The sequence below is a fragment of the Narcine bancroftii genome, chromosome 4 (assembly GCF_036971445.1).
Source record: "Narcine bancroftii isolate sNarBan1 chromosome 4, sNarBan1.hap1, whole genome shotgun sequence".
Classification (NCBI taxonomy): domain Eukaryota; kingdom Metazoa; phylum Chordata; class Chondrichthyes; order Torpediniformes; family Narcinidae; genus Narcine; species Narcine bancroftii.
The window spans coordinates 193,633,687-193,656,996 of record NC_091472.1 but is presented as its reverse complement, the minus strand read 5'-3'; the positions used below and the strand labels follow the sequence as shown (position 1 = coordinate 193,656,996).

At 42.6% G+C, this 23,310-nt stretch overlaps 1 protein-coding gene across 1 annotated transcript in view; it reads left to right on the top strand.

Moving 5' to 3' along the window:
- LOC138761401 (BICD family-like cargo adapter 1) overlaps nucleotides 1-23,310 on the top strand; it is a 145,869-nt gene that overhangs the window by 74,551 nt on the left and 48,008 nt on the right. Inside the window, exons 5-6 of the mRNA XM_069933434.1 lie at nucleotides 6,345-6,524; nucleotides 18,809-19,027. Coding sequence (XP_069789535.1) covers nucleotides 6,345-6,524; nucleotides 18,809-19,027 — 399 coding nt within the window. The remainder of the gene's footprint in view (nucleotides 1-6,344; nucleotides 6,525-18,808; nucleotides 19,028-23,310) is intronic.

Sequence of the window (23,310 nt, the reverse complement as noted above, 5' to 3'; positions counted from 1 at the left end):
GGACTCTGCTCAAAGTTTATGGGCCCCTTCCCTGTAAAGCAATCAAGTTTATTTGGTTTCTTCCATACTTCTACTGACTACACAAAAAAAGTTAAAAATCACAAGATATGGGAGCAGGTTGGCCCATTGACCTATTGATTCTGTTTTGCCACTCCATCCTTCCACTCAGCCCCACTCCCCAGCTTCCTCCCCTAATGCTTGATACACTAACTAATCAAATACCTGTCAATCTCTGCCTTAAATACACCCGATGTCCTTGCTTCCACAGCTGCCTGTGACCACAAGCTCCACAGACTCACAACCCTCTGACTAGAGAATTTTTTCCACGTCTCTGTTTTAAGAGGGCCCCCTTTATCCTGAAATTATGCCCTTGTCCTAGAATTCTCCAACATGGAAAACATCCTTGCCATATCTACTCTGTCCAGACTTTGCATTCGAATTGCCTCTATCCTTCTGTACTCTTATTGAGAACAGTTTAGAGCCAACAATTGTTCCTCACATGCTAACCCTTTCATTCTTGATATCATTGTAATAAATCTTCACTGAACCCTCTCTAATGCCAGCACGCCTGTTCTCAAATAAGGTGTCCAAACCGACACAGTACTCCAAATGAGCTTTCACCAGTGCTTCATAGAATCTCATTGCATCCCTGCTTTTAGATGCTATTCCTCTAGAAATGAATGTCAACATTGCATTCACCTTCTTCACCATCGCTTTCAGTCTGTGCCCACCCATATGCTTCATGTAGTTAATAGAAGGGAGGTATAAAAGAAACCAACTGCTTCACAGGGAAGGGGGCCTATAAATTTTGAACAGTCCTAAGGCAGCCTTAGCTGATATTATTTTTCAATGTTGAGAATGGCTGCTTTAGATGGAGTTTAGCAAACAAAATGTGACACTGAATCACAGAACAGAGCAGGACAGGAACAGGCCCTTGGACCCACAGTTTGTGCTGAACATGATGCCAAATTAAACTAACCTCTCCAGCCTAGACATGATCCATCCCTGCACGTTCATGTCTGTGTAAAAGCTCTTAAATCACATCTGCTTCCACCACTGACCCACCAACCCATTCTGGGAACCCACCACTTTCTGTAAATAAAAAGAAATTTGTCCTGCACATCATCCTTTGTTATATGACATTATGAGCCTGGGGGAAAAAAATTCTGACTGTCTTCCCTATTTTAATAAATTCTATCCAGTCTCCCCTCAGCTCCTGTAGCTCTCGAATTCAACCTCCCAATAGCTCATACCGTCTGATTCAGGCAACATCCTGGTAAATCTTAACTGTGCCCTTTCTAAAGTTCCCAGATCCTTCCTGTAATGTGGTGATCAGAATTGTACACAATATTCTTGGTGCGACTTTACCATAGTGTTACATTACTGCTACATGATTTCTTGTCCAACTGACGAAGGCAAGCAATGCAGTCGCTGTCTTTACTACCCCATCGTAATGTGTGAGCACTTTCATGGAACTATGGACTTGGATTTCCAAGGCCCCCTCCCCTGTAAGGGTCTTGGCATTATCTTGTACCTTCCCCTTACTTTTGACCTCACAACGTGCAACAAACATCTCACACTTCAGCTCCATCTCCCATTTCTCCACTAAAATCTGTATCTGTTATCCTGCTGTATCAGGTTACGTATTACAATTATGCCAATAAATGTTAAATTTATTGAGAGTAAACAGGATGCTCAGGGGAAGGGGAGAAAAATGAAAGGATTTATAGCAACAGCAAATGAGTCATGCATGAATGATGAATAACATCCAACATACAAGAGTTTAGTCACTTTTAAAATGAAGCAAGATGGTGTTCTATAGAGTATCACTTGAGTTTCAGCTTCGTGGTCGAGAATTTTCATCAGAGAGGATCAATCACATTGCAAACGGAATGCAAAAAGCAGAGTTGGGCATGCAACAATCAAGATGAGACTAACCTAGAAGAGAAAGTAGCAAGGGAAAATGGAAGCAGTATGTAAGGCAATTGAATAAAGGAAACAAATGCATTGTTTAATGGGGGGAAAAAAAATTGAGAATTAATTTGAGAGCTAGGTAGGCAAATGAGAATTTAATTCAATTATGGAATGATGCCAGCTGTTGGGTTAAATTCTAAAAGCTTCAGGAACTTGCAAGCATGAGAAATGGTGTTGGATCTACAGCTATAGATTAGCGGTGGGTTTGGTTGCGACTTCCTCACCAAGAGGTGGGATCTACCCAGTACCAGACCCAGAGATGAGGGAGATTGTGTCAGGTCTAATTTGATCTTCTGCGTTGGAGTCGAGGTCTAAGACAACTTCTAGACTACTTGGAGATAAAGTGGGAGTGATATTTGGCCATTAAGCACATTGAGGGCATAAACTGGTGGGGCACTAGAATTGAGGATTGTGTTGGGAAAAGGTGTTGTTGCCATTCCTTATTGATTAGTCTCTGCAGGTTAGGAAGCTGAGGATTTAGTTGCAGAAGGGATTGCTGAAACCATGTTCTGGGATTTGGGGATGAATTTCTTTGAGGCTTTGATGTTAAAGGCAGAGCTATAAGCAACCAATAAGAGTTTGGCCTGTTTGGCTCCACTTCCAAAATACTGAACACCTACATAATCGTGAAAGATGAAATGTGCTTTTACTTTGAAAATTTACCAATTGCAAAATATTCAGAGGTGTGGTCAGAGGGTTACTCAAAAGACATTGATATTTGATGACCATCATAATGGAGAAGAACAGAGGCTGAAAGAAAAATAAATTCCAAAGTTTAAGCATTTTAAGGCTGACGTAGTGTAAGGTAAAACATCATGAGATGGGAATGTGTAGGGAGTTACCCTGTACAGGGCAGTAACAAGAAGGGGAGGTGTCCTTGTACTCCTGTTAGGTAAAACATCATGAGATGGGAATGTACAGGGCTGTAACAAGATGTGAATGCATCCTTGTACTTACAAGATAAGAGAGACATTGATGGATTGAGAGGCAGGAAGCTAGCAGGGAAAGAATAGCAACAGTTTTAGTCATTGGACAAGTAATGATATGATGATGTTCTAAGCACATATCCAAGGGTATAAAAAATCACCATTTTGCTGATAACGGCAGAATGCATTCTCCGACTAACTTTGTTAGTCGCAAGTGTTACAATCCGGTAATAAAGAACAAAGAACCCTGATTTCGACTCAGCCTGGTGTTTGTCTCACTCATTCATGAACAAAGCAGACCTAACAGTAGTGATAAAGTCAAGTCAAGTTTATTGTCATCTCAATGTTTTGCCATGTATCACTTGTTTTGCTTGTGCTGCAATCTCCTGTCCTTGGTGCAAAACACACAGACACACAAGCAGACATAATATATATTGTTACGAACCGCACATAACGAGCAGAAATAACCAATGAACCAGTGTTTAATTTTAAAATACTAATTTTATTTCTAACTCTTAAACTATAGGCTTAACTATAGTCCAGGCCAAAATCTAGAAAGTTACTTCAAAGTTCAGTCTTTCAAATTCAGTGTTGAAGTGTAAGCCTTTGAAATTTGATGCCCAGAATTAATGATGAACTGACGGGAAGACTGGGAGTTGTGGCTGCTACAGACTTGTGAGCTTTCCTTGCGTTCCCTTTGAAGAAATGTCCATCCACATAAGCTGAGGTCATTACACTCCTGGTCCTTTTGTAGGGAAGACTCAAACTGGACAGTCTCCACGAAGCTTCCAAGACCCTGGCACTGGTCTCTCCAAGTGACCTTCACTGTTGGTCACAATCAAAATTAAGCACTTTGCTTCCCAAAAGACCCTCCTTGCACAGGTCAATCCACCAAAAAGGCCCAGTCGTTCTCAGAGCATGCTTTGCTCTGTATTCCACAAAAATGGCCGGACACAAGAACTGCTTCAAAAAGCTATTTTCTCTTCAGCCGTCAGCATGGTTCTCCCTTGCAAAATCACAATGTCTTTGTAAATGTATTGAATCTGGAACAGACTGGGACAAACCTTCCCTCAGTTCTCCCAATGTATCGAATTGTCGCTGAGCTGTGATGGGACTCGTGTTAAATGTTAATTGTGTCCATTCATTTCCTTCTGTCTGTACAATCCCTGACAGTGATAATCCCATTTTACTAAAACAGGAGCTCGCAATAATATACAGACAAACAATACATATGCAGGAAAAGTATTCCTACATTAAAATAAATAAATAGATGTGGCTTTGTGAATATGGGAGTCTCAGATGGTTAGTGTGAGCTGCTCCAAATGGTTGTTCGGTCACTGCCTGTGGGAAGAAGCTGTGCCTCAGTCCGGTTGTTCTGGTTCTGATACCTCTGTATCTCATTCCCGATGGGAGCAGCTGAAAGATGTTGTGTGCAGGGGTGGACAGGAATGATTTTATGCACCCTCCTCAGACAATGAAGAAAATCAAAGTAAGGGGAAACAAGAGAACAAAGTTCAGGACTACATAAACCTTGGAGGGTATTGGAAGAGCAAAGGATTGGCAAACAAGGATATGAATGTAAAATAAAAACAGAAAATGCTGAGAAAAGAACTCAACAGCCCATGAAGATTCTGGTGAAAGGTCAGGGACACTCTCTCAGAACTGAAACAGAGCAAAATGGGTTAGTCCAGGTCACATGGAAGGCAGGGAAGGGCAATGGATGAAAAAAGGGAATTTCTATAACTGATCTCGAACTGTAGAGCACTGAAGCAGGCTCTTTGGTCTACCTAGTCCATGCTGAACTATTATTCTGTCTAGTCCCATTGACCTATATCTGGACCATAGCCTGCCATATACCTCCCAACCATAACCTATTCAAATTTGCCAAAATATTGAAATCTAACCCACATTCGCCACTTCCACTGGCAGCTGCACACTCCTACCACCCTCAGAAAAAGATGTTCCCCTTAAGCATTTAACCTTTCACCCTTAACCTGTATTCTTAGTGTAAAATGCATGCTTTCATTTTGTATACCTTCATCTTATCTCTCCTCATTCTCTAATGCATGAGGGAATAAATTCCTAAAGTGTTCACACTTTCCTGTGACTCAGCTCCTCAAGTCCTGGCAACATTCTTGTAAGTTTTCTCTGCACTCTCAATCTTGTATCTTTCCGGTAGATTGTTGATCAAATCTGTGCACATGACCAACTTGTTTCTCTTCTTTTCATTTCTGATGAAGGGTGTCACACCTGAAATGTTAACCATGACACTTTTCACAGATGTTGCCTGGCCTGCTGAGATTTTCCAGCCTTTTCTACTTTTACTTTGGATTTCCAGTACCTTTTATCTGCAGTTTTTATTTAATAATCATGATTTTTTTTTTAAAAGTCATTCAGCGAATGGAAGCAAAGTCGGTCAAAGGGTGATAAATGAACCAAATTTGGTTCAGATTAAGATGTAGATAGTGATTTTGTTTTTTTTTGGAATATGCAAAATGGGAAACCATCAAAAATGCCATTTTCCAACTCGGCTCCATTGCCCAGCTCCCATAATCTTTGAAACCCTGGCTAATCAAGAACCTGTCAATCTTGAAAACACCCAATGACACGGTCTCCACAGCCACCTGTGGCAACAAATTCCACAGCTTTTCCATCCTTTGGCGAAAGAAATTCCTCCGCATCTCTGTACTTAGTGGACACCCTTTAATCCTGAAGTTGTGCCCGCTTGTCTTAGACTCTCCAAACAACCTTTCTATATCGAGTCTATCCATGCTTTTCAAAATTTGAAATGTTTCAATGAGATCCCCCCCCCCCCCCCCCGCCCACTTCATTCTCCCAAAGTAGGGATAGGATTGAAATAATTGTACAGTTCTTCGGATCTGCCGGAGTCGATAATTTGTACTGCCTCCTGCAATACTTGCACAAACATTGTATATTAAAAATAGTATATGTAGAAATTGCAACTTTTCAAAATTCCATGCACTTCTATTAATTTTATCTATATTAGTATGAGTGAAGCATGAAAGTCTGCAGATAGGGTGATTGAAGTAAAAACACAATGCTGGAGAAACTCAGCAGATCAAACAGCTTACTTTATACAGCAAATATAAAGATAACCAACATTTTGGCTTAAGGCCTTCATCAAAGTATTAGCAAAATGTAGGTACGTCCCTGAATAGAATGGTAGGGGGAGGGGCAGAGGGAGGAAGTAATAGGTGGATGAGGGAGGGAGGGCACAGGAGAAAACAGGTGGAGGGGGGATGGCTCTTTTTGTTTTGAGGTCTGGTATGGCAGCGGAGATTTATTTGTTACTACAAGACATCCTGGTTTTGGCGGTAAGTAGGAGCCTAATATTAATGAGAGCAGTGTTGGATCCTGGGCTGGCTCATTCGTCCATTTATGCAGGAGTAAATTCAACCTCTTGCCTTGTGCTTTATTTCGTAGCTACACCAGAACCACTTAGAACTCCGTGAAGTACGTATGTCTCACCGCCAGCTTCAGATGAAGGTGGATGCATTGAATGAGGAAATGAGCCTGCACAGTGTGGGTCCAACGAGCACATCATTACTGTCAGAAATTGAGCAGAGCATGGAGGCTGAGGAATTGGAACAAGAGAGAGAACAGGTACAAAAACATGGACAGAAAAATCTCAAATATTCCATGTTTGGTATAACAAGGGCACCTTCCAACGTGTTCCTTCGCAAAACAATGTACAGGTTGAACCTCTGGTGCTCTGTTGTCTGGCAACTCTCATGGTCCAGCACGTGTTGAATCTGCTGCCGTTAATACAAACTAACCTGATACCCAGTCACGATCGCTGGCGCTGTAAAAGTTAAACCTGCCTCATTCGGAACCAGGTTCGAGTCCCACACTGTCTGTAAGGAGTTTATATTAATGTGCCGATTGCTGGCACTGTAAAGGGATTGCACTAACCGCTACACTAACTGTATTATTTCTACTTTTTAAAAGCTTTGTCCTACCTTTGATATGTTTACATGGGGGTTCCCTAAGAGCTCAATTTCTGTTTTCCGGAATTTTCTATGGACCAGCAATGGCCAGGTCTGGATGTCACCAGATTAAAGAGGTTCATCCTGTACTCTAGTCTTACTTCTTTGCAATGTGGAGGGAACAGTGGTGTGGTTAACGCAATGCTGTGACAGCACCAGCGACTGGGATTCGAATGTGCGCTTTCTGGAAGGAGTTTGTATGTTCTCCCTGTCTCTGCGTGGATTTCCTCGGAGTGCTCAGGTTTTCTCCCACCCTTCAAAATATGCATGGTTTGTAAGTCATTTGGGAGTATATGGGTGGCGTGGGCCGGAAGGGCCTGTTACCATACTGTTTGTATAAAATTTTAAAATATAAAGAAAGAAATCCAATTAATCACATTCTCCCTTGTATTCCCTGTGATTTATTCTCTTGAATATATCCAGTAACCACCAGATTCTTTCACCAGCCACTTACATCAGGGTAGTTTAGAGTAGCTGATTAACCTGGCAACACATACGGCTTTGCGGAGGAAAACATGAGCATCTGAAGAATAACTACAGGGAATACTTGCAACCTTCAGAGAGAGAGCGGCAGAGGTCAGGACTGAAACCAAGTTGCTGAGGCTGTGGGACACCAACGCCACCTGCACTGCCTCTCATAATGGGATTAACTGCAAGCAGATCTGACAGCTCAAAATTGGGCATCTTTGATGTGGTTTGTACCATCAGCACCAGTAAGGTACACCATCACATTTTGTAACCTCATGGCCTGGCACACCATCATTTCTTCATTACAATTAAGCAAGAGCTCAGTCAAGAATGGAGAAGGACATGGAAAGATCAGCATGAGGCATACTTTAAAATGAGTGCTAACATGGTGAAGTCCAAGATGAAAGTGAATGCAATGTTGGCGTTCATAGCTACAGGAATAGGATATAAGAGCAGGGGTGTAATATTGAGACTCTATAAGGCACTTGGAATTTGGGGTAGTTTTGGGCTTGTGTAAGGAAGGATATGCTGGTATTGGAAAGGGTTCAGAGAAGAATCACAATCTGGAACGAAGGGATTGGCATACGAGGAACGTTGACAGCTCTTGGACTGTACTCCTTGGAGTTTGGAAGAATGAGAGGGACCCTGTAGAAGCATTTTGATTGTTCAAAGGCCTGGCCGTGTTCGATGAGCAAAGTTGTTTCCCATGGTAAGGAAATCTAGGACAAGAGGGCACAACTTTGGGATTGAAGGGCACCTATTTAAAACAGATGTGAATTTTGATAGCCAGGGAGTGGTGAACCTCTGGAATTTGCTACCACTGGGCAGTTAAGGCAGAAATTGATAGGTCTGGGTATCAAAGTTTATGAGGCAATGGAGTGGAGCTGAGTGGGAGAATGGAACAGCTCATGATGGAATGGCAAAGTGAACTTGATGGGCTGCTCTAATATTATATGGTCTTATGTACTTAACAGCAAACCTATCGTGAAATAGCAATCTCACAACAAGCAGGTTGTGTCAAAGTGCTTCGTTCTGGCACATGTACTTGTGAATTATGGTGGGCATAAAAGTGGAGGACAAAGACTCAACATCATCTCCATGGTTAGTATAATGGGTAGTTCAACACTATACAGTGACCCAGGTTCGAATCTGGTGCTGTCTGCAAGGAGTTTGTATATGGTCCACGTGTCTGCATGAGTTTCCTCCAGGCACTCCTGTTTTCTCCCATGTTCAAAAGATGTATGGGGTTAGTTGGTTAATAGATTATGTGGATGTATTTGGGTGGCGGGGGCTTGTGCGCTGGAAGGGTCTGGTCTGTCTACACACTTTTAAAAAAGGCAGGATATAAATGCGAAAGATAAAGCTGGTCTCTGCAATGACTCACCAACAGTGTGAGGCAGATGATTTATTTCTCGTGATCCATGCATAAGCCAGTCTTCAACCAATTAGATTTTCTATGGCAACATCTGAAGGCATTAAATGCAGCAAAGGCTCTGGGACCAGATAACATTGTAGCTGATGTACTGAAGGCCTGCACTCCAAAACTAGCCATCGTTGTAGCCAAGCTGTTCCAGAATAACAACAGTGCTGATTTCTCCCAAAATAAAATTAAGGAACAGTGCCCATTCCCTATTTACTTAAAGCAGGACAAATCTAACCCTAATACCTACACAATCAGTCTGCTGTTAATCATCAACAAAATGATAAAAGATATAGCCAACAGGTCAGTCAAGCAGAACTCACTCACTAATAACCTGCTCACTTCATGCCCAATTTATTTCTATGCCGCTCAACTACAAAACCTGGCACAAACCTTGGGCTCACTGGTATGATTGGGTAGTGTGGACTCGTTTAAGTCTATTCATCCCATCGAGTCTGCCTTGCCATTCAATCATGAGCTGATCCATTTTCCCACTCAGCCCCATTGCCCAGCCTTCTCAGAACCTTTGATGCCCTGGCTTATCAAGAACCTATCAATATCTGCCTTAAATACAACCAATGACCTGGCCTGCACAACCGCCTGTGGCAACAAATTCCACAGATTTATCACCCTCTTTCTAAAGAAGTTCCTCTGCATCTATATTCTAAGCAGGTGCCCTTCAGACGTTTGGCTGGAAAGGCATGTTACTGTTCTGTACCTGGTAATTTAATGAAAAAAAAGAGCTGAATTCTCAAGGTAAGGTGGAGTATAACATAAAAGCCATGGCAAGTTCAAGTTTATTTGTCATCTAATTGTCCAAGTACAACCTAACGAAACTACGTTCTCCAGTCGTTTGGGGAACACACTGTAGCACACGTACAGACAACAATACTTATGCACAGTACATATGTCCAAATATTACAATAAATAAATATTTTTGTTAAATAAATGGTAGAGTCATGAAGGGTTTAAATGAGCAGTTGTTCAGTAGTCTCACTGCCAGTGGGAAGAAGCTGTTTATCAGCCTGGTGGGTTCTAACTCTGATACTCCTGTATATCTTTCCAGACGCGAGTAGCTGCAACTGATCCTCACTGATTTTGCTAGCCCTTTTCAAACAATGATCTCAGTAGATCACATTAATTTGTGGGGGAGACTGAGACCACAGTGATTCTCTCTAGTGCTCTTGTTGTCCTGTAGATTGGCCTCAGATGTGATAGTCCACTGCAGACATCCAGGATACTCTCGACAGAGCTCCTGTGGAAAGTTGACAAGATTGTGGCTGGTAGCCTTGCCTGCCTCATTCTTCTCAGGAAGTGCATTTGCTGTTTCTGACAAGTGAGGAAATGTGTGTCCAGGATAGGTCACTTCTTATGTGGACTCCAAGGAACTTGGTGCATTCTATCCTCTTCACTACCGAGCTAAGTAGTGGAGGGTGGTTGTCCCTGTTCCTCCTGAAGCCCACAATCATCTCCTTCGTCCTGTCTATATTGAGACTTCAGTTGTTATTCTTGCACCATCCTCATGAGAATTTCCACCTTATTATCAAACTTGATAACTGAGTTTGAGCTGGATCTGCCGTTAAAGTAGTCAGTCAGTAGCATGAACAGGAATGGGCTTAGCACTCAGCCCTGAGGGGCCAGTGCTCAGTATGACAGTGCTCAATGTTCTGCTATCAACTTGGACAGATTGTAGTCTTTCTGTTGGGCTGTCCAGAATCCAGTGACAGAGAGGGATGTTGAGACCTAGCGAGGACAGCCTCTCCATGAGCCTCTGGGGTATGATCATATTAAATTTGAGCTGAAGTCTGTGAACAGCAACCTGGCATATGAAGCTTCATTCTCCAGATGAAGCAGGAGGGAGTGAAGGAAGGGACAACAGTATTCCATCATCAGGATCGATTGCATCTGTAGGCAAATTGAAATGGTTCATTGCCTCTGGGAGGTGCATTGTGATGCGTTCCATCACCAGACACTCAAAGCATTTCATAATGATGGAGGTCAGTACAATAGTCAGTTGTCATTGAGGCCTGACACTGTCACCCTTTTTGAGACTCGGGTAATGGTGACTGTCTTGAAACCTGCAGGGACAATGGACTGCTACAATGATGTGTTGAAGATATCTGTAAGGAGCTCCATCAGTTGGTCTACAGTCATTCAGTGCGTGACTGGGTATACTTTCTGGTCCCGCTGCCTTCATTGGCGCGCCTCGCTGTTCGTTCACCTTAACCTTAAGCAATTGGAATATTCACTTATCCAGCATCAATCAATCCCCATTGGTGCTGGATACCAGGGTTTTATTGTATAAAATTCTTGCCCTACATATCTCCTTCAAATTTCCCCCTACCTTAAATGCATGTCCTATAGTATTTGAGTTTTTCAGCCTGGTATGAAGATTTCGACTGTCTACCCCAGCCATTCTCAAAGGGATCCCGATGATCCCATGGGGCCACACACACTTAAGTAAAAACCTTTTTTCCTTTTCATCTCACGTAACATGAATATTTTTATGTTATCAAAGAAGTATAGAAGAAAATCAAAACTTGATTTCTTCACATGGAGGGGGACCCATACATTTTGAGCAGAGTCCACAGGAGACCATAGCGAAGAAAAGGTTGAGAATGTGTGGGTCTACCCTGTATTTACCATGCATCATTTTCTTAACTTCTATTAAGTCTCCTCTCAGCCTCTGACAGTCCACAGAGAACAACCTAAGTTTGTCCATCCTCTTGCCACATCCTTCTTGTAAAGGGATGACTAGAATCACTCGGTACAGTACTCCTGTTCAGCCTTAACTGCACAAGAGACTCCCAAGTTTTCTCTCAGAAATTAGAGTTGGGTTTATTGTAATGAACGCGTCCAAAATTTTGTTGTTTTGTGGCAACATTATTGTGCATTCCAGGTGCAAAGTTTGCTATAAATTGCATTTCTGGAAATAAAATATTTTAAAAATTTAAAAAATTGTGCAAAAGAAGTAAAAGTGAAGTAGTGTCTGATTTGGACCCATTGGGTGTTCATCTTCAGACTCCTGTACCTCCTTCCTGATGGTAGCAGAGAGAAGAGGACATAGCCTGGGTGGTGGGGGTCCTTGATGCTTCTGCTTTCTGGATACACTGCCTGTTGTAGATGTCCTTAATGGAGAGAAGACTGATGCCCATAATGGCGTTGGCCAAGTTCACAACTCTCTGTCGCCTTTTTCACTTCTGTGCATTGGGACCTCTGTACCAGACAGTGATGCAACCAGTCTGAATGCTCTCCATAGTGCACCTGCAGAAGTTTGGAAGAGTTTTTGGTGACGTACCAAATCTCCTCAAACCTCTCAAGAAGTATAACTGTTGACCTGGAGGCCCCAGGAATGATCTTCAGGGTTGTTGATACTCAGGAATTTTCCACTGCTAACCCCTTGATGAGGACTGGTTTATGTTCTTCTGGGTTCCTCTTCCTGAGGTCCACCCTCATTTCTTTAGTTTTGCTACCGTTAAATGTAAGGTAGTTGTTGTGACACCACTCAATCTACCTCACTCCTGTATGCCACCTCATTGCCATCTGCAATTCTGCCAACAACCATGGCGTCATCGGCAAATTTCTTTAAGGCATTGGCATTTGAATTGTGTCTAGCCACGCAGTCACAGGTGTAGTGCGAGTAGATCAGTAGGCTAAGCACACATCCTTAAAGTTGATTGTCAGTGAGGAGACACTGTTATAGATCAGCACAGACTGGCCTTCCAATGAAGAAGTCAAGGATCCATTTGCAGAGGGAGGGTGCAAAGGCCCAGGTTTTGGAGCTTGCTGACTAGTACTGAGGGCACGATGGTGTTGAAAGCTGAGCTGTAGTTGATGAAAATCAGCCTGATGTGCATGTTGCTGTCGTTTAGGTGATCCATGCATCCATAATGGATTTTTACTTTGTGCCCATTGTGGTGGTCTGTTATTACACCACTAGGTCACCAGGGGCCATATAAACCGGTGACAGTATATTCTCATTCATTCTGGCCTAGGCTTGCACAGAGGCAAGTCCTAGCTGTATATATTAGCCTATTAAGACTAGTGTTTTACTTGCACTCTGTCTCGTGTGGTTGATGCTAGTCACCATCAATTTAATAGGCTAATATATATCCAGAATGGATGTTGCTTCTGCCCTTGCCCATGCTCCCGATGCCGCTGAGGCCCGGCTCAGGGACCTAGAAACGGACAAAAAGGACGGAGAGTCGCGGGATCGAAATCGCGGGAGAGAGAAGGACTCACCCAGTGGTCGTAGTGAACTATGAGAGGGACAGAAGTATCCTGGAGCAGGTAATGAGAGGCCAAGGGCCCCACCTGTTAGCTAATTCACCGGGACCAGGACCGGCCATGCAACCCAATGGGTTCCTGGTTTATAACCAAGGATCGCGTCAAGCACGAGTGAAGGGCGTACACCGAGTCACCCTCCCAATCACGATTTATCATCAGGACTGTGGGGACAGATTACTACCTCTGAGACACCCCCAACTATCCCCGATCTCCCAGAGGGGGGCCCACGCTTCAGCAGGATCAGGCTCGGTACGTGCACCCCCCAGCCACCAAATCAGGCTCAGATTTAGCAAAGTGCTGAGGCCCAGCAGGCTGGAGCTGGACCCCAGAACTCCCGGGGCAAGCATGCACTTCGGCCGATGGCAGAGATGATTTTTAAATTACAAGGGGGTTGAAGGAGGGTCAGAAGAGGAGGTGCTAATGCTACTGTTAGCTCAGCTAGGGATCGCCCGTACTCGATTATACAAGATACTAAATCGTACCAAGAAGCGATGAACACCCTACAGAGGCACTATAACAGAGAGCACAGTGAGCTACACTCTAGGCACAGGCTTATGACCAGGTCGCAGCAAGCGGGAGTTGGTGAGAGATTTTATACTGGCACTGAAAGACTTAGCAAGGGCCTGTACTTTTAAAGTAGTATCAGCCCAAGAGTATGCGGATGATCTTGTAAGGGACAGGATCAGGGCCGGCGTCAGATCGACAGAAATCAGACAAAGGCTGCTGGAAGAGGGGATTGTTAAGCTGGAAGAGCCAGAGACTATTGTGAAGGTTTTGGAGGACTCTAGGAGAGAACTAGAAGAGTACTCATTGCTGGACTCGATAACCCCTCACAGGGAGAGGAATATGAGTGATCAAGAGCAGCATATAGCAGCTGCAGCCCCACTGGAGCTCTCCAAGTGCCCATTTTGCAGATAGCCCAAGCACCCCAGATCTCACTGCCCAGCTAGGGAAAAAGACTGTTCAAAGTGTGGAAAGAGGACATTATGTGAAAGTCTGTACAAGCCTCAAGCCTCAAGGCTCCCCCCAAAGCCCTTTCTCATGCAAATGAGAGGCGGGAAAGCTCTTCTTCTTCCTCCTCAGGCAGGTAGATGTGCTGTCGGCCATCTTGGGCAAAGGATGCCGGACAGAGGACATCACTATCAGGGGATGACTACGATACAGGATGCCGAGTACTACCAGAACGGAGGACGTGCCATGCTGGCCTCTCTGCATTTGAATCAGGCGAGTCCACACAATTTATCAGACGCTACTGTTAGTATTAAAGTTAATGGGTTGACAGTAAATTGCTTAATGGATAGCGGGAGTACAGAAAGTTTCATAGACCAGGGACTGGTAGAACGCCTTGCTCTAAACACATACCCGAGTGACCACCAGATTTTATTAGCGTCTAACAGACACGTAGCTAAGGTAAAACATTTCTGCAGGGTCACAGTGGAAATACAGGGCACAGAGTATGAAGAGTTTAAGTTGCTATTCTCCCACGCCTCTGTGCTCCCATCCTGCTGGGGCTGGACTTCTAGTGCCAGTTGAAAAGCATCACGATGGTACATAATGGGCGCATTCCCCCACTGCTCCTTGAGAATAGACGACACTGTAGCCCGACAGTCCTGAATATAGAACCTCCCCCACTATTCACACACCTCACTCCCAAGTGCACCCCAGTAGCCACCAAGAGCAGGAGGTACAGCCCGAGGGACAGAGAGTTCATTAGAGCAGAAGTCCGCAGACTCCTTGTATCATTGTAGTGAAGTCAGGAGAGAAGCAGCGAATAATGATGGTTGATTACAGTCAGGCGATCACAAATTTACACAGCTGGATACCTATCCACTATCACGTATTGCAGACATGGTTAACAGCATTGCTCAGTATAAAGTGTTCTCTACCATTGACCTCAAGGCAGCGTACCACCAGTTGCCCATTAGAGAGAGCGACCGCATATAGGCAGACGGCAGGCTGTATCAGTTCCTCCGCCTCCCCCTTGGCATCACCTACGGGGTATCCCTGTTCCAGAGGGAGATGGACCGCATAGTAGATGAGTACCAACTCCAAGCGGTGTTCCCATACCTGGACAATGTTACAATTTGCAGCCACTTGCAAGCTGACCATGACACTAACCTTCAACGTTTTTTTCAGGTAGCAGAAGAATGCAATCTAACGTATAATAGGGATAAATGAGTCTTCAGCACTAGGAAACTGGCCATCTTGGACTTTGTGGTACAGAACGGGGAAATCAGCCTGGGCCCCACCTGCCCACATGCGCCCGCTTCTAGACCTCCCGGTCCCACACTCACAGAAAACCTTAAAGAGATGTTTGGGACTTTTCGCATATTATGCACAGTGGGTCCCCAACTACGCCGACAGGGCCCACCCACTCATAAAAGCCTCAGCTTTTCCTCTCAGCCCAGCAGGTATCAAAGCCTTCAAGGAGATTAGGGATCTGATTGCAAAAGGAACCCTGTGATCCATAGATGAGATGATTCCTTTTCAGGTGGAGACTGAAGCCTCAGACGTAGCATTGGCTGCCACTCTGAACCAGGAGGGGCGACCGGTAGCCTTTTTCTCGCAGACCTTACAGGGGTCCGAGGTAAGACACTTGGCAGTGGAGAAGGAGGCTCAAGCCATTGTGGAAGTGGTAAGGCACTGGAGACATTATCTGGCATATAAACGCTTCACCCTTGTCACGGACCAACGATCCGTGGCTTTTATGTTCGATAACCAGAACAGGGGGAAGATAAAAAATGATAAAATCCTGCGCTGGAGGATAGAACTGACTCTGTATAGTTACGATATTTTATACCATCCAGGGAGGCTCAAGGAGCCCTCAGATGCACTGTCCAGGGGCACTTATGCAGCCCTCAATCACATATCCCAGCTGCAGAGCTTGCACAGTGAGCTGGGCCACCGGGGAGTCGCTAGACTGTTTCTTCATAAGGGCCCAAAATCTCCATTCTTGGTAGAGGAGGTACGGACGGTAAACAGGGGCTGCCCCATTTGTGCAGAGTGCAAACTGTAGTTTAACTGACCGGACGCTAATAAAAACTTCAAGACCTTTCGAGCGCCTCAGCCTTGATTTTAAAGTCCCACTCCCTTCCTACGACAGGAACGTCTATTTTCTTAATGCCATAGACGAATACTCACGCTTCCCTTTTGCTCTCCCATGTCCCGATGTATCCACAATCATGGTAATAAAATACCTGCAATCCATTTTCAGCATGTGTGGGTACCCCAGCTATATTCACACAGATAGGCGTGCTGCCTTTGAGTGCTGAAGTCCAGCAGTACATGAGAGAGGCATAGCCACCAGTCACACCACAAGCTATAACCCCAGATGTAATGGGCAGGTAGAAAGGGAAAATGCCACTCTTCTGGAAAACTGTCTTACTGACCTTAAAGACAAAAGACCTACCAGTGGCAAGATGTGTTATCGGAGGCCTTGTACTTCATGCGCTCGCCACTAACACAACACCTCATGACCGTATGTTTTCTTTCTCGAGGAAAGCTGCAACAGGCACGGTGCTGCCTAGATGGTTAATGACACCAGGGCCGGTGCTCCTCTGGAAACACTGCAGGCCCCACAAAACTAACCCTCTGGTGGAACCAGTGGAAGTGAGGCACACAAACCCCCACTACCCATACGTCGCATTCAGGGATGGACGGGAAGACTCGGTAGCCACCATGACCTCGCACCGGCAGGACACATGAACGACGCAGGAGTGCCGACCTCTATGGATCAGCGGGAAGGAACCGTGGACGACGTGGGAGAGTCGTGGATCCCCACGGACCATCGTGAAGAATAACAGACACCAGGATGGACGATTATCACGCCAGACGAGAAACCCTACACCCCCTCAGCATATTCCAGCCCAATGTCAGGACCCACGACCCTTAATCTCTGCCCCAGTACCCTGAAGATCCAGGAGGAAAAGGAAATTTCACCAGATACTGGACTTACGAACGCATGGAAAAGAAAAGAAGTGGTGGGGGGGGGGGGGGCCAAAATTTCTTTGGGGGGGTTAATGTGGTGGTATGTTATTACACCATTAGGTCACCAGGGGCCATATAAACCAGTTGCAGCTCATTCTCATTCATTCTGGCCTGGACTTGCACAGAGGCAAGGCCCAGCTGTATATATTAGCCTATTAAAACTAGCGTTGTACTTGCACTCTGTCTCGTGTGGTTGATGCTAGTCGCCGTCATCCATTTATTTCTACAGGTGCCATTAATTTACCTAACTTGTTACAAAAACCATATGCATTCAGATAATGAGCCTTTGATTTTACATTTGCACTATTTTCCAATGCTTTTGACTCTATTGGAGGTTGTATGGTTGGTTCCTTGCTGATGTAGTGTTCTTATTTATATCGTAAAATCCTGTTGTTAAATTGTTATGAAGGATGGCATGGTTGGTGCAATAGTATTACAGTGTCAGTGATCTGGGTTTGAATCTTGTGTGTCTATCAGGAACTTGTACATTCTCCCTGTGTCTGCATGGGTTTTCCCAAGGTGCTTCGGTTTCCTCCCACCCTCCCACTATTGTAGGTTAATTGATGTATTTGAGCAGAGCGGGTTCATGGGCCGGTTCATTTCATCTCTGAATGAAAATGAAAGTATCTCGAGATGATGATGAGCACAGCTCATGGTTTAATTTATTGTCAAAGATGAGGAGGCTTGGGCTGATAAGGGTTCATCAGGCTGACTCTGGCTGTTTTGTTAGTGAGACATTGAGCTTTAAAGGCAGACTGTCCATTAGCCAACGTGAGGCCAGTTTAGAACCAGCCCTGGTTGTTGCTTCTTTGAGGATTTGCGTAGTGTCTTGGACCATACTTCCAGATGTCTAAAAATGCCTTCATTTTTCTTGTTTAATTCCATTTTTCTGCTGGAGTTTAATTTGAAAAGTAGCATAAATGTTCTCAAAATATCCTGACCAATACTCATCCTCAACCAACATTACCATAACAACTCATCTGTCCAAACACCTCATTTCTCCATAAAATGAACACCGGGCTCATCTACGTACAACAGTGGGTGTATATCAGAAACAACACTTCACTCGTGAATCTGCAAGGGTTATTATTTTGCCTGGTGCTCCCATTGTAGTTTCCTCCACATCGGAGAGACTGAGATCACTTCATTGAGCCTCGGCTCCATCCACTGCAAGAGTGTGGATCTCCCACAGCATCACATTTCAGTTCGGCACTCATTCTCTTGCTGACATGTCTGTCCATTGCCTCATGTACCACCAGTCTGAGACCACTCACAAATGGAGGAACAACGCTTGTAATACCGTTTGGCCACCCTCCAACTGGATGGCATTAAGATCGACTTCACCAGTTTCTGATAGCCCCCCCCAATCTTTCCCCACGTAGCTCTTTCTTTCCCTCTCTCTCCCTTTTCCCTCTGTTTGCTTTCACAGAGCCAAAAACTATCCCTCCCATCCCCGCACCCCTAATCAATTCTTGCCTTTCTTCTCTCTCCTGCCCACTTATCATATCCAATTAACACTTTTTGCCTGTATGTCTGTTTTCCTCCCCCTGCCTATTCTTCCCTTTTCACCAGCCTTTTAGTTTTGGCCCCTTGCTTGCTTTTTGCTCACACCTTGCGGAAGGCCTCAGGCCTGAAACATTGGTTGTATATCTCTACCTCATTTGGACCCTGCGAGACCTGCTGAGTTCCTCCAGCATTTGTGATTTTTTTTTTTAACTACTGTTTTTCTTTCACCACAGCTGAGAGTGGAACTCTGGGAGGCCTACTGTCAAGTGCGCTCACTTTGTTCGCATCTGAGAGGAAATGATATAACAGACTCTGCACTTTCTACTGACTCCTCCATGGATGAATCTTCTGACACCTCCTCTGCCAAAGATGTCCCTACAGGAAGCCTACACACAGCGCTGCACGAGCTGAAACGCCTGATCCAAAACATTCTTGATGGAAATGAGTCTACGGTATGTCACTTGTCTGAAAGAGTTCTCTGGATTGGGTTTGAGTCAATGGAGCAGCAACCATTTTGGTCAGTGTCATACTGTACCATGGATCAGTTGCCTTGGTTGTGAGTTGCAGCAAAATGCACACCAAATACCTACTTGGTGGTTCTTTCCTGAGGTTGGAGTCAGAAGCTTGACTTGACTTATAGATGAGTAGACAGCAGGTGGCAGGAAGTCAGAGCACAGCATATGGCTAGGTGCTTTGGGATCAGAGATTGGCACATTTCCGATGTGGAAGTGGTGTAGAATGAAGCTCGAACTGTAACTGCTCAGTAGATCGTGCAGCCTTTGTGAAAAGAGAAATGAAGATTTCAGGTCAGAACTCGTTTAGAACTGGGAATGATAGAAAACAAGTGAGTTGGCATCCTCCACTGCAAAATGTAATGCGACCATCAAGCTAAATACAATTTTTGGTTCAAAATTTACTATTGATGAGGTGCTATAAAATTCTGCAATCATTTACAACGTGGCCCATTATGTCACTGACTACTATTATCAATAATGCAAAAGACAAACTTGGTTCAATAAGAAGTATAAAAGCACAAGTAGTAAAAATTAAATGGCAGCTTGGCTAAACTACATAACATGGACTATAATATGTATGCTCGGCAAAAGAACAACATTGTATTAACAGAGATCGGACATCATAGGAAAGAATGTTTTTTGCCTTGCTTGAATTGCCTTTCAGAAGTGGTAGTGAGCAGGCATCTCGAGTTCCTGCATTTGATGAAATAAAGGGATCCCCGTAGTCATACTGGTCAGGGGGTTCCGATATCAAGGCTTGTTAATGATGAGGGAGACTTGGATGACGGCATTTCAAGTTCAAATTTATCGTCATCCAATTGCACAAGTACAACTTGATGAAACACCATTCTCCAAGTCTTCAATGCAAAACCTGCAAACCCACAACCCCACATAACATACATACAGATAAGCAATTCAAGTATGTAATAGATATTGTATAAATTTAAATCAATATTGTTTAATAAATAGTAGAGTCTCAAGAGTTCATTTAGTTATCCAACATTATCACTGCCTGCAGGAAGAAGCTGTTTCTCAGCCTGGTGGTGCTGGCTTTGATATTCCTGTACCTCTTTCCCAACAGGAGTAGCTGAAAGATGCGGTGTGCGGAGTAGTAGGGGTCCTCAATGATTTTGTGCGCACTTTTCAGACAACGATCCTGGTAGATCTTGTCTTTTTTTAAATTTTTTTATTTTTCACACCATAAACCACATTGACCAAGATACATACATTTTCCTTTTCAAATATATACAGTGTCATTTTCTCACCCCCTCCCTCCTCCCATCCCACCCTCCCTACCTCCCCCCCATTCATTTAAAGTACAAAATCTAAGATACATTAAACCAGTCAAACAATGTTGTCATTCAATAAAAATAAACAAGAAATTCCACTAAGTGAATTCTTTTCATTTCCTTCTCCTTTCGTTATTTTAGGTGGTAGATGTCTCCGGTAGGTTTTCTCTATTGTGTTTCATGTATGGCTCCCATATTTGTTCAAATATTGTAATATTATTTCTTAAATTATATGTTATTTTTTCTAATGGAATACATTTATTCATTTCTTTTTTTTTAAAGACTTTATTTAAAATTTTTATAACATGAATACAATAAAGAATTACATTTAAAGAAAAATAGAAAAAAAATTTTAAAAAGGTATGATTACAATATTACATCAGAAAACTACACAAAATACCGCCCCCCCGTTAATTATAACACAATATTAATAGTCTAACTTAAAATTAGTCCAACCCTCCCCCCCAAAAGAAAGAGTGAAGAGTTAATAAAATTGACAATATTATATATGAAAAAAAATACCCACTTACAAAAAAAGAGATAAAACTTAACCTAAAAAAAATTCTAACAACAAAAAAAATTGTCAATACTAAAATATCACACTTAAACATATATTTAAATCAAACTTAAATGCATATAATTAGCAAACGGAGTCCACTTTAACTTATAAAAAGACATCTTATCCTGAATTGAAAAAGATATCCTTTCCATAGTCAAACAAAATTTCATTTCCAAATACCACTTATCTAAAGTTAGTATATTTATATCTTTCCAAGTAAGTGCTATACATTTCTTAGCCACAACTAAAGCTAAATAAATAAATGAAATCTGATAATCCTCTAAACCTAAATCAATTAATGATTGCTTGTTCCCTAATAAAAATATATCGGGATCTAATACAAGACGGATATTATATAAACTGTTAAAAACAGATTGAATACCTTTCCAAAACTGTTGCAATCGATCACAAAGCCAAACAGTATGCAAAAAAAATATTGGCCGTCTGATCACATCAAAAACAAGAATCCAACTTACTAAAACCAAATTTTTTTAATTTCTCCGGCGTTAAATATAGCTGATGAATAAAATTATAATTAGTCATCGCTAGTCTAGCATTAATTAATTTCTGAATACTATTCTGACAAATTTCCATCCAAGCTTCTTCAGCTATTTTATGTCCTAAATCTTTTTCCCATTTCAACTTATCTTTATCCCAGTCTTTTTTACTATCAATTTCTTGTAAAATACAATACAAATCAGATATATATCCCTTTTTTGGTATTGAAAGTACATATTCTTCAAAACTAGATTCTGGCAATAAAATCATATGTTGACCACATAACTGTTTTACAAAAGATCTTAATTGATAATATACAAATATAGAATTTGCACTAATACCATATTTCCTTTGTAATTCGTCAAAGGAACAAAAACAACCCTCAGAAAAACAATCAGATAAATTTTTTATTCCCTTCTTTTCCCATTGTTTCAAAGTGGCATTGGAGACCGTAAAAGGAACAAGTTGATTATTATATAATGGCAATCTTCTAGAATATATATTTTTAAGTCCCAATTTTTTAAGTTTACTTGTCCATAAATTCAATAAATATTTCAATATTGGCACATCATAAGTTCGTAATAAATTTTTATTCCATCGAAACAAAAACTCATGAGGAAATTTTTCTAAAATAACCACCATTTCTATCTTTACCCAACTAGGTGGGTCGTCCATATTCATTAATGCACTAAGAAATTTGAATTGAGCTGCTTCATAATAATGCCGAAAATTCGGTAATCTTAAACCTCCAAATTGAAAATCCCACATCAATTTTCTCATTGCTACTCTCGGAAATTTTCCCTTCCATAAGAATTCTCTAATCGCTTTATATAAATCCTTAAAAAAACTTTTTTTAAAAAAAATAAGGAATTGATTGAAACAAATATTGTATTCTAAGAAAAATATTCATTTTTATGGTATTAATCCTCCCAAGTAAACCCAAAGGTAGATCCCTCCACCTCATCAAATCTAATTTAATCCTTTTTATTAAAGGAAAATAATTAATTGAATATAATTCTTGAAATTCCGTATTAACATTAATTCCTAAATATTTAATTTTTAATATAAAAGGGGGTAATCTCTGGATTACTCCCTGTGCCACGTGACAGTGTGAATAGAATTAGAATGAGGTGGAGGATTAACACGTGGCTGAAGGGGTGGAGTAAGGGGCAGGGTTTTAAGTTTCTGGATAACTGGGACCTTTTTTGGGGGAGATGTGACCTGTACAGTAAGGACGGGTTACACTTAAATCCTAGGGGGACCAGAATCCTGGCAGAGGTATTTGCTAGGGCTACTCAGGATCCTTTAAACTAGAATGGTTGGGGGGAGGGAACAAAATAGTACAGAGCAGTAAGGAGAAGGTTAGAATGCAAACAAAGAAAGTTTGTAGTAAGTATTTGAATATGGATGGGCAGGTGATAGAGAAGGGAAATGCTCTGGAAGAAGATGAAGGGCAATTGGCAGGAAAAGTAAATAATGTTGTTATTAAAGATGAGGGAAAACGGGGATTAAAAATTGGGAAATCTCTGAAATTCATATATTTTAATGCCAGGAGTATTGTAAAAAATGTGGATGAGCTGAAGGTGTGGATTGATACTTGGAAGTATGATGTGGTAGCGATTAGTGAGACATGGTTGCAGGAGGGATGTGATTGGCAACTGAATATCCCTGGGTTTCGTTGTTTTAGGTGTGATAGAGTCGGAGGGGCAAGAGGAGGTGGGGTTGCATTGCTTGTCAGGGAAAATATTACAGCAGTGCCTAGGAAGGATAGATTAGAGGGCACATCCACGGAGGCTATTTGGGTGGAACTGAGGAGTAGGAAAGGAGAGGTTACACTTGTAGGGGTGTATTATAGACCACCCGGAGGGGACCGA